The sequence below is a fragment of the Tetrahymena thermophila genome (genome assembly GCF_000189635.1).
Source record: "Tetrahymena thermophila SB210 genomic scaffold scf_8254752, whole genome shotgun sequence".
Taxonomy (NCBI): domain Eukaryota; phylum Ciliophora; class Oligohymenophorea; order Hymenostomatida; family Tetrahymenidae; genus Tetrahymena; species Tetrahymena thermophila.
In genome coordinates, this window is record NW_002476512.1 from 115,968 (window position 1) to 130,169 (window position 14,202).

The window sequence follows — 14,202 nt, forward strand, 5'->3', positions numbered from 1 at the left end:
AAAGATAAAAAAGATTAATTTATTTTTAAAAATTAATAATACATTCCTTTTTTAAAAATAAAAAAATATATTATCAAAATAAAACAAACATTAAATAAGTTTTAAAAAAGCTTAAATTCAGAAATGAATTGGAATTTGCTAAATTTATAATGGAAATGGTTGTCACAATTTATTTAAGAGTAAATGAGTCATAGTTTATTTATCTCATAAAAATATATAGATGACTATTTATATATTTGATATATGGCTAATTTAACTGTACAATTTATTTAAATTTATATTCAAATATTAAAATTGATCATATACGATGAAGATATTCACCACCCTTAGTTATATAACGAATCCATTTTGTAGGGTGATAACCACTTTTTTCATGAATACGCAAGAATCTTACTCTCAAGCCACTTGCTGTAAATGATGGAACTTAGAATTCAAGAGATATAGGAGGTTTTACCCAATTTTTATCAAGAGCAGTATTACTCAACACGATTTCACATCTAAGAAGAGCTTCAGTTTCTCCCTAGAACTTCTTTATTCTCCAAACGATACCTCCTTATTCTGGTTCATATTTAGCTCTTCCTATACTAGCAGTGTTTGATGTGTTTGCAGTATTTTTAGGGCAAGGAACCTTTAAAGCAACATTAGTTGCATATTGAGTTTTATCAAAAATAGATTTTAGCTTTACTCTTACTTCAATATTATTTCCATCTTCGTTAATTACGGGCATTATTTTGAAAGGTAAATTGACATTCTCAGTAATTCTGTAGCTCATTAGCTAGAACTCACCATCAGGAGGAGTGAATGTGATAGCTCTTTCTATATATAAATAGAAATAAAAATTATTTTGAAAGGATTTAAATTTGCACTAAAGTGAAAATCCTATAATAAAATTGAATTATTTGAAATTTTATTTTGCAACATTTATGTTTTTTTTAATCCTTCTTTCTGTTTTATATTATTTTTTTAAATAATTCAAATTTTTGACAGAAATCAAACATATCTATCTATTTCTTAATTTTACTATATTTTTTTAACTTAATAATGAAATTTCATAAAGGAGATCAAACCTTTTTCATTTAAAAAACTAAATAAATAAATAATTACCTTTGTCAAACTTGGGAAGGACTACACAAGGATGGAACTTTAAGTCATCGATTGTAATACCCTTATTGTTTTAGCCACCTTATTAAGGATTTGAACCTGGTTTAGGAGGTTCTTTTTCCATTAAGACCTTGTCATTCATACCAAATTTACAATCAGGGACACCACTGAGTAGAGCTTTTACCATAACTTTTCCTGAGACATCAGCTTTAAGGATAGATCCCTTAACTGACATACTTACATTTACGCTTTCTATAATATCAATGTAGACTTCATTCTTTTTGTAGAAAATGTTTGGTGCTCTCCACGATTAAGCATTAGTAGCTTATTAAGTAAATTATTTTAATTTTTCTATATCAGTCATGCCATCTTGCTTGCCTCCTTCTTGAATTGATTACTTTAAAAGATCGGGGTCTAGAATTTAAGGAAGACCATAATCCATAATCTTTTTTTATAGAAAGAAAAAAAAATTTTTTTTTTTGATAAATTAAAGATTTCAAATATTTCATTTTTATTTAGAAAGAAATATCTTCATAAATCCATTATTCGATTGTATTAAAAGGATATTTTATTAACCTTTTCAATAGTCAATTACACTTTGATTATAAATGTTATTTAAATAACATAACTAACTTTATTTTTCGTTTTTTTTTAGATTTTTGGGAACTAATAAAGATTGGTTTATCATATTAATCTATTTCTAAATGTTAAATTTTAAATATTTACTTCATCGAGCAATTCATAGATGAGAACAAACTATTTACGAATATTGTTTTCATCGAAATCACCAAAATAGGACTTGCAAACATTTATCAACTAATAAAGAAACTAAATTGTCATAGCAGCATTTATATTACATTTAGTTGTGGCTAATAATATTATATCTTTGTAGCTGACGTGGATAAATGAAGTACCATCTATGTTTACAATAGGGGATTCTTTGCTTTCCTTACGAGCTACTACATTTGTGCAGAATTACATAGTCTCTGCTCTGCTAATATCATCCTTATAAATTCTATAAATTAAGATTTCACCTTTAGAGTTAATAAAAACAATAGAGCTAATCATATTTTAATTTCCTTTTTTTCAAACCAATTAATCTAATTAACAATATATATTAATATTGATTAATATTTATTCAGATGATTTATTATAAGTACTTTTTTTATTCATTTTTCAATAAAAATGATAAAATTTAATCAAAATAAAGCTGCCCAAACATTTTTATTTTATTTTATTTCAATAATGAAATAAATAAACAATTGATTCTTCCAAATATCTATTATTTATTTATTTACATGCTTTTTTTAGTTATTTATCTTCATCTTTTATAAGCTGATAAGCAGTATTTCAAAAATAATATATAAATAAGCTAATAATATCATTCATTCTTCATAACATATTTAAAACAAAAAAGCAATTATTATTTTTTTTATATTTCAAATTAATAATCAAAAAAACAACAAAGATTTCAAAATTTTTAATTTCAATATAAAACAAAACAATCAGATTTATTTTTTTTATATTCTACAACGATTATTTAAATACAATTTTTAAAATAGAATAAATTATAAAAGTTATATAAAAAAGTTGTTTTAATTATATCAATCCTTCTAAGAAAAAAAGAGAGTATAATTATAAGTAAAATACTAGTAATTTAATCTTTTACATTTGTAATTAGTTTTAATTATATTAAAATTTTCTGTTTTTAGTATATTTATTTTGTAAGATAGTTAATTCTATTATAAATGAATCATCTCATTCTATAAAGCTCAAAATTTTTATTTAAAAAAATAATTTTTAATAAAAGTTGTTTAAAAATTCTTAATTTTGTTCCTGCAATATTTAAAAAATAATTTAAAATAACAACAAAAAATTAATAAATTAATTAAATAAATTTATCAAATTAAGTTTATTTAAAAAGAAAATAAATTTATTTTTCTGGTTTTTTATGTATAAATTTGACATAAATAATAATATAAAAATTAATTTTTAGATGTTAAATTTTAGATATATTATGAAGATATTTATTTTTTAATTAATAAGTTTCTAAATAAAAAGAAAATAAAAAAAGTAAAACTTTTAATAAAAACAAATAAACTCTAAGATAAAATGAGCTTAGTTAATAACAATCTTAAAATTAAAACAGCTAGCTTTTGCTAAGATTAAAATAATATTTTAGAGTAGCTTTTAATTTATTTGTAAAATAATTACAAATAATTTTAGGATTTAAACTACTTTTACGACAATTCATTTTATTTAGTTTTAACTTCATTAAATGCATAAAGAAATTAGGAAGTTGGTTTAATTATTCATAGATTAAAAAAAACTGAAAAAATTGAAAACTAATACTCTTCTTTACATGAAATAAACTAAATATAAAATTAAATATAATTTGGTTAAATTTTTAGTTCGTTCATGATTATAATTTAAACTGAAGAAAGTCATGAATTAGAATAAAACTAAAATTTTTTTCAAGAAGCCTTTTTTGTCCAAGAATTAAGAATTATAAATAGTATGCTTTTTTTGTTTGATATTAGCTACTTAACATTTTTAATTATTAAAAAATCATAAAGATTAAAATTATAAAAAAGAGAACAAGGTTTTCACTCTTGATGAAGTAAAAATAAAACTTTTACTTATTTAACCTCTAAAGAATTTAAAATTAAATTATTAACATTTCTTAGATAAATAAGGAGAATTCTTTAATGGTATCTTAACTTATGATAGATTGTGAGTAAATAAATTTTTACTGTTATATTTTAATTAATGAATCAATTTTATTCTCAAAATAATATTCAAATAAATCATAGTTGGAATCAAAAATTTGAATATTATGAAGAAAATTTTATCTAAAAGTTGGAAATGTGTAAAAATCTGAATAGTTTAAATTACTAATAACTGTAAATATTTAACTTTTAAACAGCAAAATATATTAATGCATATATAATTAACTAACAAATAAACAGATATAGTGAAGTTTCTGAAGAAGATCTTAATAAAATATTCCTAAAAATAGAAAAATGTGAAAATTTTATTGATCTAACACTATATTTCAAGTAAATTATAATTTATTTAAACAATTGAATTATATTTATAATTATTATTACTAGGATATAAGACTCAACAATTGATTTTGATAGTTATCTCAATAAGCTTTAAAATTTAAATAAATTGGTTAATTTAAATATAAAAATATAGTAAAATTTCATATTTTTTTACCTGAAAGTCATTTTAATTATTTTTTAACATACAAGAAATACAATTAATTAAATTAAATTCAGTAGTATTGGAAATTTGTCACAGTTAAATCAACTTTCAATCATTAGATACAAGTATTGAAATTTATACTTCATATCGTTTTTAAAATAAAAATAATGAATAACCTTAGTTCGCTTATCAAAAACTAATTTGATCTACAAAGTTTAGCAGAAGCAATATCAAAGCTTAAAAATCTAAATCACTTGACAATTCACCTTTAGTAAAACACAATTTATTTTAGAAAAAAAATGTATTTATAGATTTATTAAAAATAATAAGAGATGAAGAAAATTAATTGAATTCATTTTTTTAAGGTTTTCCAAAAAGTTCAAATATCATTTATCTTAATTTAGAACTTACGTAAGTTTGTTTACTTATTAACTTATTTAATTAGTTAAATTCATTAATTATAATACAGGTTGGATTTCTAAGGTTAAGAATGGACAAATTATTTTGGGAAAATGCTAGCAAATCAAATCTATTTAAAACAATTAACTATTTCTATAAAGTAAATTAAACAAACACACAAATTATTATAGAAGCTTTGAATATATTATAATTAATAGGTAGAATGATGTTAAATAAAATAGTTTTAGATCTTTAATTTCTTCACTATAGTATTTGAAATATCTTACAGATTTAAATATTACTCTTAAGTAATTTCTAATATTTTTATGAAAAGCAAAATTTTTATTTTTTCCTTAAAATAGATTCAGCTCCATTAATTTATAAGGGGTTGGTGATGAATTATCAAAGTGTAAAAATTTAACTTTTTTTACTTTCCATCTAATGTAAATAAAATATAAATTAATAAAATTGTTATATAAATAATTTAATTCTATAAGCCGATCAGACGACATATTAGCTTAACCTTAGGAACTGATTAATGGCTTAGTAGAACTTCCGAAATTAAAAGTTTTATATCTGAATTTCTAGTATTTTTTTTGAAAATGTAAAATTTCCTAAATTTATAAATTTAAACTAGAAGTATATTGGAAGACAATAATATTTTGACCTGCTGCTGTAACTTACTCTCAAAGAACACCAATATAGAAAAATTTAATCTATAATCTGAGTAATTTTTGTTTTACTTAATAAAAACTTAATCATTTTAGATTTAATTTATTAATCTAAAAATTAATTAAATTTTTTTGTGATATGAAATCTGTGATTTTACTGAAATTGATTTTTAACAGTAATATTAAAAAATTATTTTATAAAAAGGGGATTTGTAATTATTGAGGACAAAATTATAGTTGAAGAACAAATAAAAAACCTAAAGTCTCTTAAATTTCATTTTCGGTAAAATGAATATTTGACAATAATTAATAAAATTATTAATTAAAATTTCTAGTTTTTAAAATTAGAAAATAGGATACTTTACTCAGTTTTTGTAGAAATGTTCTTAACTTAACAAATTAAAACTCAATCTATCGTAAAAATTTCAACTAACTTAATTTCTCCTTACTTAAAAAATTTATTCCCTCTTCTTAGAAAAATATTTAGAAGGCTTTATAATTTTTTTAAAATATTGATAAATACATTTTTCTACTATTAATTAGTTCTAAATAATTGAGTTTTAATTAGAAAAATGTTTGTAAAAAGATAAAAAGGGTTTTAATTTTAGAAGAGCTCTATTATTAAATAGAAATAATTATTGTATTATAATATAGAAACACTGATATAAAATTTGAAGGCTTAATTGAATTAGGAAAATGCATAAAAACAATGAGTAATTTATACTCATTTTAATCTGATTTTAGGTAAAATTATTTAATAAAAATCAAATTTTGTAGTTTATTTTATATTTTTTAGCTTTGGCGAATAAGAAAATTAAGCATTCATACAATTCTTTGAGCTCTTATAGCAATGTTAAAATTTAAAAAGACTGAAAATGAGAATGTGGTATTTAATATTATAAGTAAAATATTGATGCAGCATATTTTATATAAAAGGCATGTTGATTTAAGTTCTGATGCTTGTATTTAAATTGCAAAATAGTTAGCTGTTTTTCCTAAATTAACTCAACTTCGTTTTGTCATGTAATATTTTGCTTTTGAAATTATAAAAAAATAATTAAACATAAATTATGAAAGATCATCGTTATCTCAATAAACTGCAGATTCTATGGTTAAGATTCTAATTAATAACTAATTAATTAATCTGCTTGCAATAGGTCTAAAGTACATAAATAAATAAATACTTTCTTTATTGAGAACCTTATTAATATTTTTTTTAATTCTATAAAAATAAATAAGTCAAGTATATGGAAAATCAATAAAAAATTTAACAAAGAAGAGTATATTAAAAATGAGAAGATTAGTTCATATTTAATATAACATTTATTGAAAAGCTCTTATTGATCTTAAGAGCAAATAAATGTTTATAGAGAAGTAAGTGACCTCAACAAAACAAAATAAAAAATTTAATTTAAATTGATGCTAAATTTAATTTTAAAATTGTATAATAACTACTGATTAAATTTTTTCATTAATATCTGATTTGATAGAAATAAATTTTATAAAATTTTATGAGTTATTTCTACATAAAGTTGTTAAATCAAATTATTAAAATCAATTTAATTTATTTAAAAAAGAAATTTAAATTTTACATGTTAATAAAATTGTCAATTTTTCAAAATTATTTTAAAAATTTTTATGTGAAAAAAACTAAAAAAATCAATAAAAAACCAATTATTTTTGAAATTTACTATCAATTTTGTCTTTTTTAGACACTTCTTAAAGTAAAAATAAATATAAATTTAATAAGTTAAAACAAACAATATAGTATAACAATATTCTCACATACAAACCAAAATAGATTACAAAATTCATTATTTATACAAAAAATATCTATGACTGTAAGCATTTAAAACTATTTTTTTTAGAAATATTTCATTAAGCTCTCATAAAACCTAATAATGTTTTTTTGAGATTTATCAAACCACGAATGATCGGATTACAATTTCTACATTAGCACCTACATCTACAAGATGTATCTTAATCAGATGCTGCTAAACCACAAGCAATTACAGCAAAAGTAGATAGAGTAATTGTAGAGCTAATTATCACAGCTGCTTCTTTTAGCATTTTTAAACTTTGATATGCCTGATAAATATTTTGATAAAGATATTTCAAATTAATTAATTTTCTAGATTAACTTTAAGTGAATAGTTTTAAGTATATTTTTAAGATTATTTATATTAATTATTGATTATGTAAATTTTAATTGACAAATTATATGTTACTTGAAAGCAAAAAAAGTTCGATTATATACACATAAAAATGCCAGTTTAGATCATTTTTATTATATCAAAAACTTTAGAACATAAATAATAAAATATTATACTTATTCTTGCAGCAAATTTAAAGAAGAATTTAATGAATTAATGAGTAATTGAACAAAAACAATTATTATTATTATATTTATAATTTTTTAAAGATTATTAGTAGTGAAAAAGTAATAATGTCATCATTACAATGCTAATTCTTAATCTAAATAACTTTTATTTAAGCATATAAAATTAGAAAAAATGATAAATTTACATGAATATAATAAAAATAAAGTGAGTTTGTATAAAATTATTTTATATTATAAATTAATTATATTTTAAGTAATCTTTTAACTATCTATTTCAACCTAATAATCTTTTTTTTAAATCGCCAAAAGTGCGTCTAACAAGACTACAGTTTCTGCATAAGCAATCGCAAGAACACTATCTATCAGTATTTATTCTATCAGAATACATAATCGCTGTTAGAGTTAAAGCAATTGTTGAGACAAAAACTATTGCACCTCTTAATCCCATCTATTTAATTAATTATTCTAAAATCTTTTTGTTGCTAAAATATTAAAAACTTATCAAAAAACTATTTAATTATTAAAATCTGTCTAAAAATATTTTGAATGAATTATTAAAATTTAATAGAATTTAAAAAGTCGAACAATCTATTTATTTTTCATCATATTTTTTACATGATTTATTTTACATTTTTTTACTAATAAGTCTTTAGTATATGTAAAAAAGCAGGTCAATTAATCAGTCAAACAAATCATATAAAATATATTATGGATTTACTGGAAAATATTGTTTAATATGCTTATAAAAAATAGAAATTTAGGTTATTTTAATATAAAATTCAAAAATGAAATCTAATTTTTGAAAATATATTCAAATTATTAGTCTATCTGAAATGATGGAAAGTACCATAAATTATCAAAAACTCCTTTCATATTATTAAAATTTAGCTTAAAATTATCAGGATAAGAAATAGAAAATGTAAACATTTAATGTTACTTATCTAGTATAAGCATTTGGAAAAATTACATTTAATTCATAATCATCTATAATTGCTTTTAAAGTTAAAGCAATTGTTGGGAGAAAAAATATTGCTTCTCTTAATCCCATCTACTTAATTAAATAAAATCTTTTTGTTGCTATAATATTAAAAACTAATAAAAAAACTATTTAATTATTTTGCGAACTTAATACTTAAAATCTGTCTAAAAATATCTTGAATGAATTATTAAAATTTAATAGAATTTAAAAAGTCTAACAACAATCTATTTATTTTTCATCTTATTCTTTGCTTGGTTTATTTTATATTATTTACTTTAAAGTCTTTATTATATGTAAAAAAGCAGGCAATTAATCAGTCAAACAAATCATATAAAATAAATTATGTATTTACTGGAATGTAATTTTAAATATGTTTATAAAAAATAGAAATTTGAGCTATTTTAATGTAAAATTCAAAAATGAAATTTAATTTTTGATAACTAACCTCAAATTAGTTTGGATAAAAGTATCTTAGCTCATTTAAAATAAGATTTTCAGTTTTATAATCTCTTGAATATATTTAATCTAATTAATCTATATTAGAAAAACTTACTCTTAGTTTTTATTAATTAAATTGTTCCGGGTCTTATAAAAATATTATTAATTTTTAAATCAAAGCAGAATTTATGTGATGGTTGTTTTATTCGAATTGTAAGTACAATTTTTAACTATAAGTGTATGTTACAAATATTTTTTGCTTTTAATACTAATTACCATCTATTTTGTAAATTTAAATTTTCTTGTTTTATTATTTTGAGAGAAAATATATTTTTAAAAACAAAAAAAACTCTTCGCTATTGTAAATATCAAGGTTGGATAACTAGATATCTATATTCACACGATTGGCTAAATAGCGTTGCTGAAGATTTTATATTTTATCTTATAAAACACTCTAATAATTCTGGTTATTTAAATGTATATCCCATCTTAAATTAAAAGGTCCTCTGCGGTAATATTAGTAATAGCAATAGAAGCTTTAGAATGTTTCTAGCAAATTAAAAATAAAAGTAGCATAGATAACTATATCATAGGAGCTATTACCATGATAAATTGCTATTTTTATTATAAACAAAAAGAAAATAGTAATGCTCTATGCTTAGATATTTATTATTTAACTTATAGTTTAGCCATCCATTTTATTTAATGCTGACTAGCTTAAAATTGGTTATTTTTAAAAAATTAAATTGCCATTTTATGAAGGATCAAAATAACCTTATTTAAAGATAACTATTTCACTAATAATAATAAGTGAATAAACTGAGATAAACCCTAAATGATAAGATATAAGTTATGCTATCATAAGGTAGAAGCATACTTTTTTACAAATGATTGTAAGCAGATATTATAAGTGAGTTAAAAAATTTTGCCCTTCTTTTTCAGTCATTAATTTAAGGAAAAAATCAGTTAAAACCATGTGAGCAAATGCATATATTATGTGAGCTATGTAAAAATAATTAGTTGTAGATTTATTAAGCAGTATCCATAAATTTAGTATAATTGGAACAGAATTAATAAAATGAGAAAGCATATTTAAGCTAAAAAGATACAACTCTTTATCAAAACAAAGAGAGTCTTCCTCTACATTTTTTCCTAAGCTATTATCTATAAATATTAAATTAAGTAAAATACATTTAAGTAATCTGCACTTTCCTTGCCCAAGCATGATTATTGTAATTGATTTAAATAAACATATTAATCTTTCAAATGAGGCAAATGAGATAAGCACATAAAAAATATCATCATAATTATCTATTTTATAGTAAATGAGCAACCCAACTATCATGTAATAATTCGCTATTAACACCAAAAATAAAAGCGTTGTCCACCAGTTTTGGAACATTTTCTAATCTTTTTTTATATTTTTTTTCAAAATACTAATAAATTTTTTCTGTAATTAGAAAAGATTATTAAAAGTTTAGATTTTTTAGTGATGACAAATATAAACAAAAAATTAATCATATTTAGAAAGTTTATTTTTTATTACAATAGCTCAAACACATTTAAAAAATTCAATATTTTTCTATTTTATTACAAGACACTATAAAAATGAAGTAGATAAAATGATATAGAAAATTAAAATTAATTTATCTCTCATTAAAATGAAAAACTAACTGGTTTGTCTATATTTTTATGATTTTATAATTTTATTAATTATAATATTAATAATTAATTTTAAATATATGTAATTAATTAATCATTCAAAATTAAAAGTTTTAATAAATTATTTTATATTAACCTCCTCAACTCAGAAAATTTGGAGATTCTGAATATTAGCATACTACATTTTATTTCTCTATGGGGGTCATATTTTCTTTAGTTTTTTGAATGATTATTTTGGAGTTGTTAAAATCTATCTAAAAATAATTTGAATATGAATTATTAAAATTTAATAGAATTTAAAATGTCTAACAACTATTTTTATATTTTTCATCATATTTTTTGCTTGGTTTATTTATGATTTTTAATTAATAAGTCTTAATTGTATGTAAAAAAGCAGAGGTCAATTAATCAGTCAAACAAATCATATAAAATAAATTATGTATTTACTGGAATATTTTGTTAAATATGTTTATAAAAAATAGAAATTTAGGCTATTTTAATGTAAAATTCATAAATGAAATCTAATTTTTTTAGACAAGCCTCGAATTAGTTTGGATAAAAATATCTTAGCTCATTTAAAATAAGCTTTTCTGTTTTAAAATCTCTTGAATTGAATTAATCTATCTAAGATATACATACTTTTAGTTTTTTATAATCAAATTGTTAAGGGTCTTAAAAAAACATTATCATTTTTTAAATCAAAGCAGAATTTATGTGATGGTTGTTTTATTCGAATTTTAAGTACAGTTTTTAACTTTAAGTGTATGTTACAAATATAAATTGCTTTTAATGCAAATTGCCATTTATTTTGTAAATTGAAAGCTACTTGTTTTATTATTTTGAGAGATAATATATTTTTAAAAACAAAAAAAACTCTTCGCTATTATAAATATCAAGGTTGGATAGCTATATATCTATATTCACACAAGTAGCTAAATCGCGTTGCTGAAGATTTTTATTTATATCTTATAATAAACTTTAATAATTCTGTTTGTTTAAAAGTATATCCCATACTAAATTAAAAGGTCCTCTGCTGTAATATTAGTAATAGCAAAAGAAGCTTTAGTATGTTTCTAGCAAATTAAAAATAAAAGTAGCATAGATAACTATATCATAGGAGCTATTACCATGATAAATTGCTATTTTTAATATAAACAAAACGAAAATAGTAATGCTCTATGCTTAGATATTTATTATTTATCTTATGGATTATCCATCCATTTTATTTAATACTGACTAGCTTAAAATTGGTTATTTTTAAAAAATTAAATAACCATTTTATGAAAAATCATAACCTTTTTTAAAGATAACTATTTCGTAAATAATAAGAAGTGAATAAACTGAGATAAATCCTAAATGATAAGATATAAGTTATGCCATCATAAGATAAAAGCACAATTTTTTACATATTACTGTAAGCAAATATTATGAATGAGAAATAAAATTTTGTGTTTCTTTTGCAGTCTTCAATCTAAACAAAAAATCGGTTAAAACCATGTGAGCAAATGCAAATATTATGTGAGCTATGTAAAAATAATTAGTTGTAGATTTATTAAGCAATATCCATAAATTTAGTATTATTGGGACAGAATTAATAAAATGAGAAAGCATATTTAAGCTAAAAAGATACAATTCTTTATCAAAATAAAGAGAATCTTCATCAATATCTTTTCCTAAGCTAATATCTATAAATAATAAATTAAGTAAAATACATTTAAGTAATCTGCAATTTCCATATCCAAACATGATTATAGCAATTGACTTAACTAAACATATTAATCTTTCAAGTGAGGCAAATGAGATAAGCACGTAAAAGATATCATCATAATTATCTATTTTATAGTAAATGAGCAACCCAACTATCATGTAATAATTAGCTATTAACATCAAAAATAAAAGCGTTGTCCACCAGTTTTGGAACATTTTCTAAATACTAATTTGTATTCTTTTAAAAAAATTTTTTTTAAAAAACTAATAAATTTTTTTTTGTTATTAAAAAAGTATATTCAAAGTTTATATTTTAAGTGATAACAAATATAAATAAAAAATAAATCATATTTAGCAAGTTTGTTTTTTAATCATCATAGCTCAAACGCATTTACACAATTTAATGTTTTTCTATTTTATTCCAAGACACTATAAAAATTAAGTAGATAAATGCTATTGAACATTAAAATTAATTTATCTCTCTTGAAAATGTAAATCTGATTTGTCTATTTATTTTGTATTAAGTGTATATAATTACTTAATTTTTATAAATTATAATATTTATTTTAAATATTTATAATAACTGAAAATTTAATAGTTTGACTAAATAATTTACTCAAAAATGCTGGTTGTTAAGAATTCATTTTCAACTATAAACTTAATTTAAATGAAAATACAATATTTTAATATGAAAATCATATTTTTATTTTATCTCATTTAGTAATAAAAAACAATCTTGATAATTTATGAATTAAAAATTGCTTGCTGATTATTAAATAGTTTTCATTTTTAAAATAAATTCTTATTAAATATATTTCTCAGCAATTATAATTTATCTAATAATCATTTTTTATTAGTATTAAATATTATTTTAGTTGTTTGTTTAAAAATACTATTTTTTTTGCAAATCCCTACTATTTTAATCTCGAAAAATTGTGTATGACAATTTTTTACTCAAAAAATAAATTATTGCTATATGTTTTTGTAAAAATTAAATAAGTGTTTAATCATAAAAATCATTAATATTAAGAATTTATATTTAGTTATAAATAAAAGAGTGTTGCTTAAAAAAATAATTAAAGAGGGAATTAAATAATTTAAAAGTGAATTCAATAAGTTAGCACAATTTTGTTGTTAAAGCTTGTAAAAAAATATCCATTTTCATTTTATTTTGTAAATTGTGAATAGAAATGTAGACATTTTTAATAAAATATGGTTTAAAATTAGTAGTAAAAAAGATTTAATCTAAGAAAGTTTTAGCAATATTTACTATTATAACAACTTATATTAGTTTAGCGGCTTCTAAATAACTTAAAAAACATATTTAATCAATTTATAATAAAGAATTTTTGTCTAATGCTTTCTTAAACACTTGTTAACTCACTCATTATTAAGAATTAATTATTTTTTTAACTTTAGAAATAATGCCTTAATTGGTTCCCATTAAATTTTAGTAACTAAATTATGGCGTTTAGTATTATTAAAAGTATGAGTAATTTCCAAATAAGCTGTTAGCAAAGCTAAATTATAATTTTCGTAATTATTAAAATAAGTATTGACTTAAATTTAATATTTAAAAGCCTATTTATGAATAGAATACTAAAAGATTTGTATATAATAATGTGAATAGAAGGTATCAACTTTGTTTGATAAAGAAAAAGATTCAATTTTCAATACAAATATCTGATTTAAAA

General features: G+C 20.2%; 4 protein-coding genes across 4 annotated transcripts; 1 reads left to right on the forward strand and 3 right to left on the reverse strand. All coding sequences in view use genetic code 6, as the record gives it.

The window, feature by feature from the left end:
* Positions 1 to 298: 298 nt before the first annotated feature.
* Positions 299 to 2,169, reverse strand: TTHERM_00577030 (clathrin adapter protein AP-1, mu subunit; the record flags this gene model as incomplete). The annotated part of the gene is made up of 3 exons (XM_001009393.3): positions 299 to 816; positions 1,105 to 1,546; positions 1,828 to 2,169. The coding sequence occupies 3 exons, from the start codon at positions 2,167 to 2,169 to the stop codon at positions 299 to 301; spliced, it is 1,302 nt and encodes a 433-aa protein (XP_001009393.1).
* Positions 2,170 to 3,213: 1,044 nt separating this feature from the next.
* TTHERM_00577010 (hypothetical protein) lies at positions 3,214 to 6,711 on the forward strand (the record flags this gene model as incomplete). Its single annotated transcript, XM_001009391.2, has 21 exons — positions 3,214 to 3,616; positions 3,678 to 3,721; positions 3,789 to 3,838; positions 3,915 to 4,004; positions 4,071 to 4,160; positions 4,215 to 4,301; positions 4,359 to 4,436; positions 4,493 to 4,582; positions 4,642 to 4,722; positions 4,781 to 4,870; positions 4,929 to 5,018; positions 5,073 to 5,153; positions 5,208 to 5,297; positions 5,348 to 5,437; positions 5,587 to 5,664; positions 5,717 to 5,797; positions 6,036 to 6,125; positions 6,178 to 6,267; positions 6,318 to 6,404; positions 6,459 to 6,545; positions 6,621 to 6,711. The coding sequence occupies 21 exons, from the start codon at positions 3,214 to 3,216 to the stop codon at positions 6,709 to 6,711; spliced, it is 2,058 nt and encodes a 685-aa protein (XP_001009391.2).
* Positions 6,712 to 7,495: 784 nt separating this feature from the next.
* On the reverse strand, positions 7,496 to 7,909 carry TTHERM_000576978 (transmembrane protein, putative; the record flags this gene model as incomplete). The annotated part of the gene is made up of 1 exon (XM_012796203.1): positions 7,496 to 7,909. One exon carries the CDS (start codon positions 7,907 to 7,909, stop codon positions 7,496 to 7,498), a length of 414 nt encoding a protein of 137 aa, XP_012651657.1.
* An 87-nt stretch (positions 7,910 to 7,996) lies between these two features.
* TTHERM_000576979 (transmembrane protein, putative) lies at positions 7,997 to 8,170 on the reverse strand (the record flags this gene model as incomplete). The annotated part of the gene is made up of 1 exon (XM_012796204.1): positions 7,997 to 8,170. The coding sequence occupies one exon, from the start codon at positions 8,168 to 8,170 to the stop codon at positions 7,997 to 7,999; it is 174 nt and encodes a 57-aa protein (XP_012651658.1).
* Between the last annotated feature and the right edge of the window lie 6,032 nt (positions 8,171 to 14,202).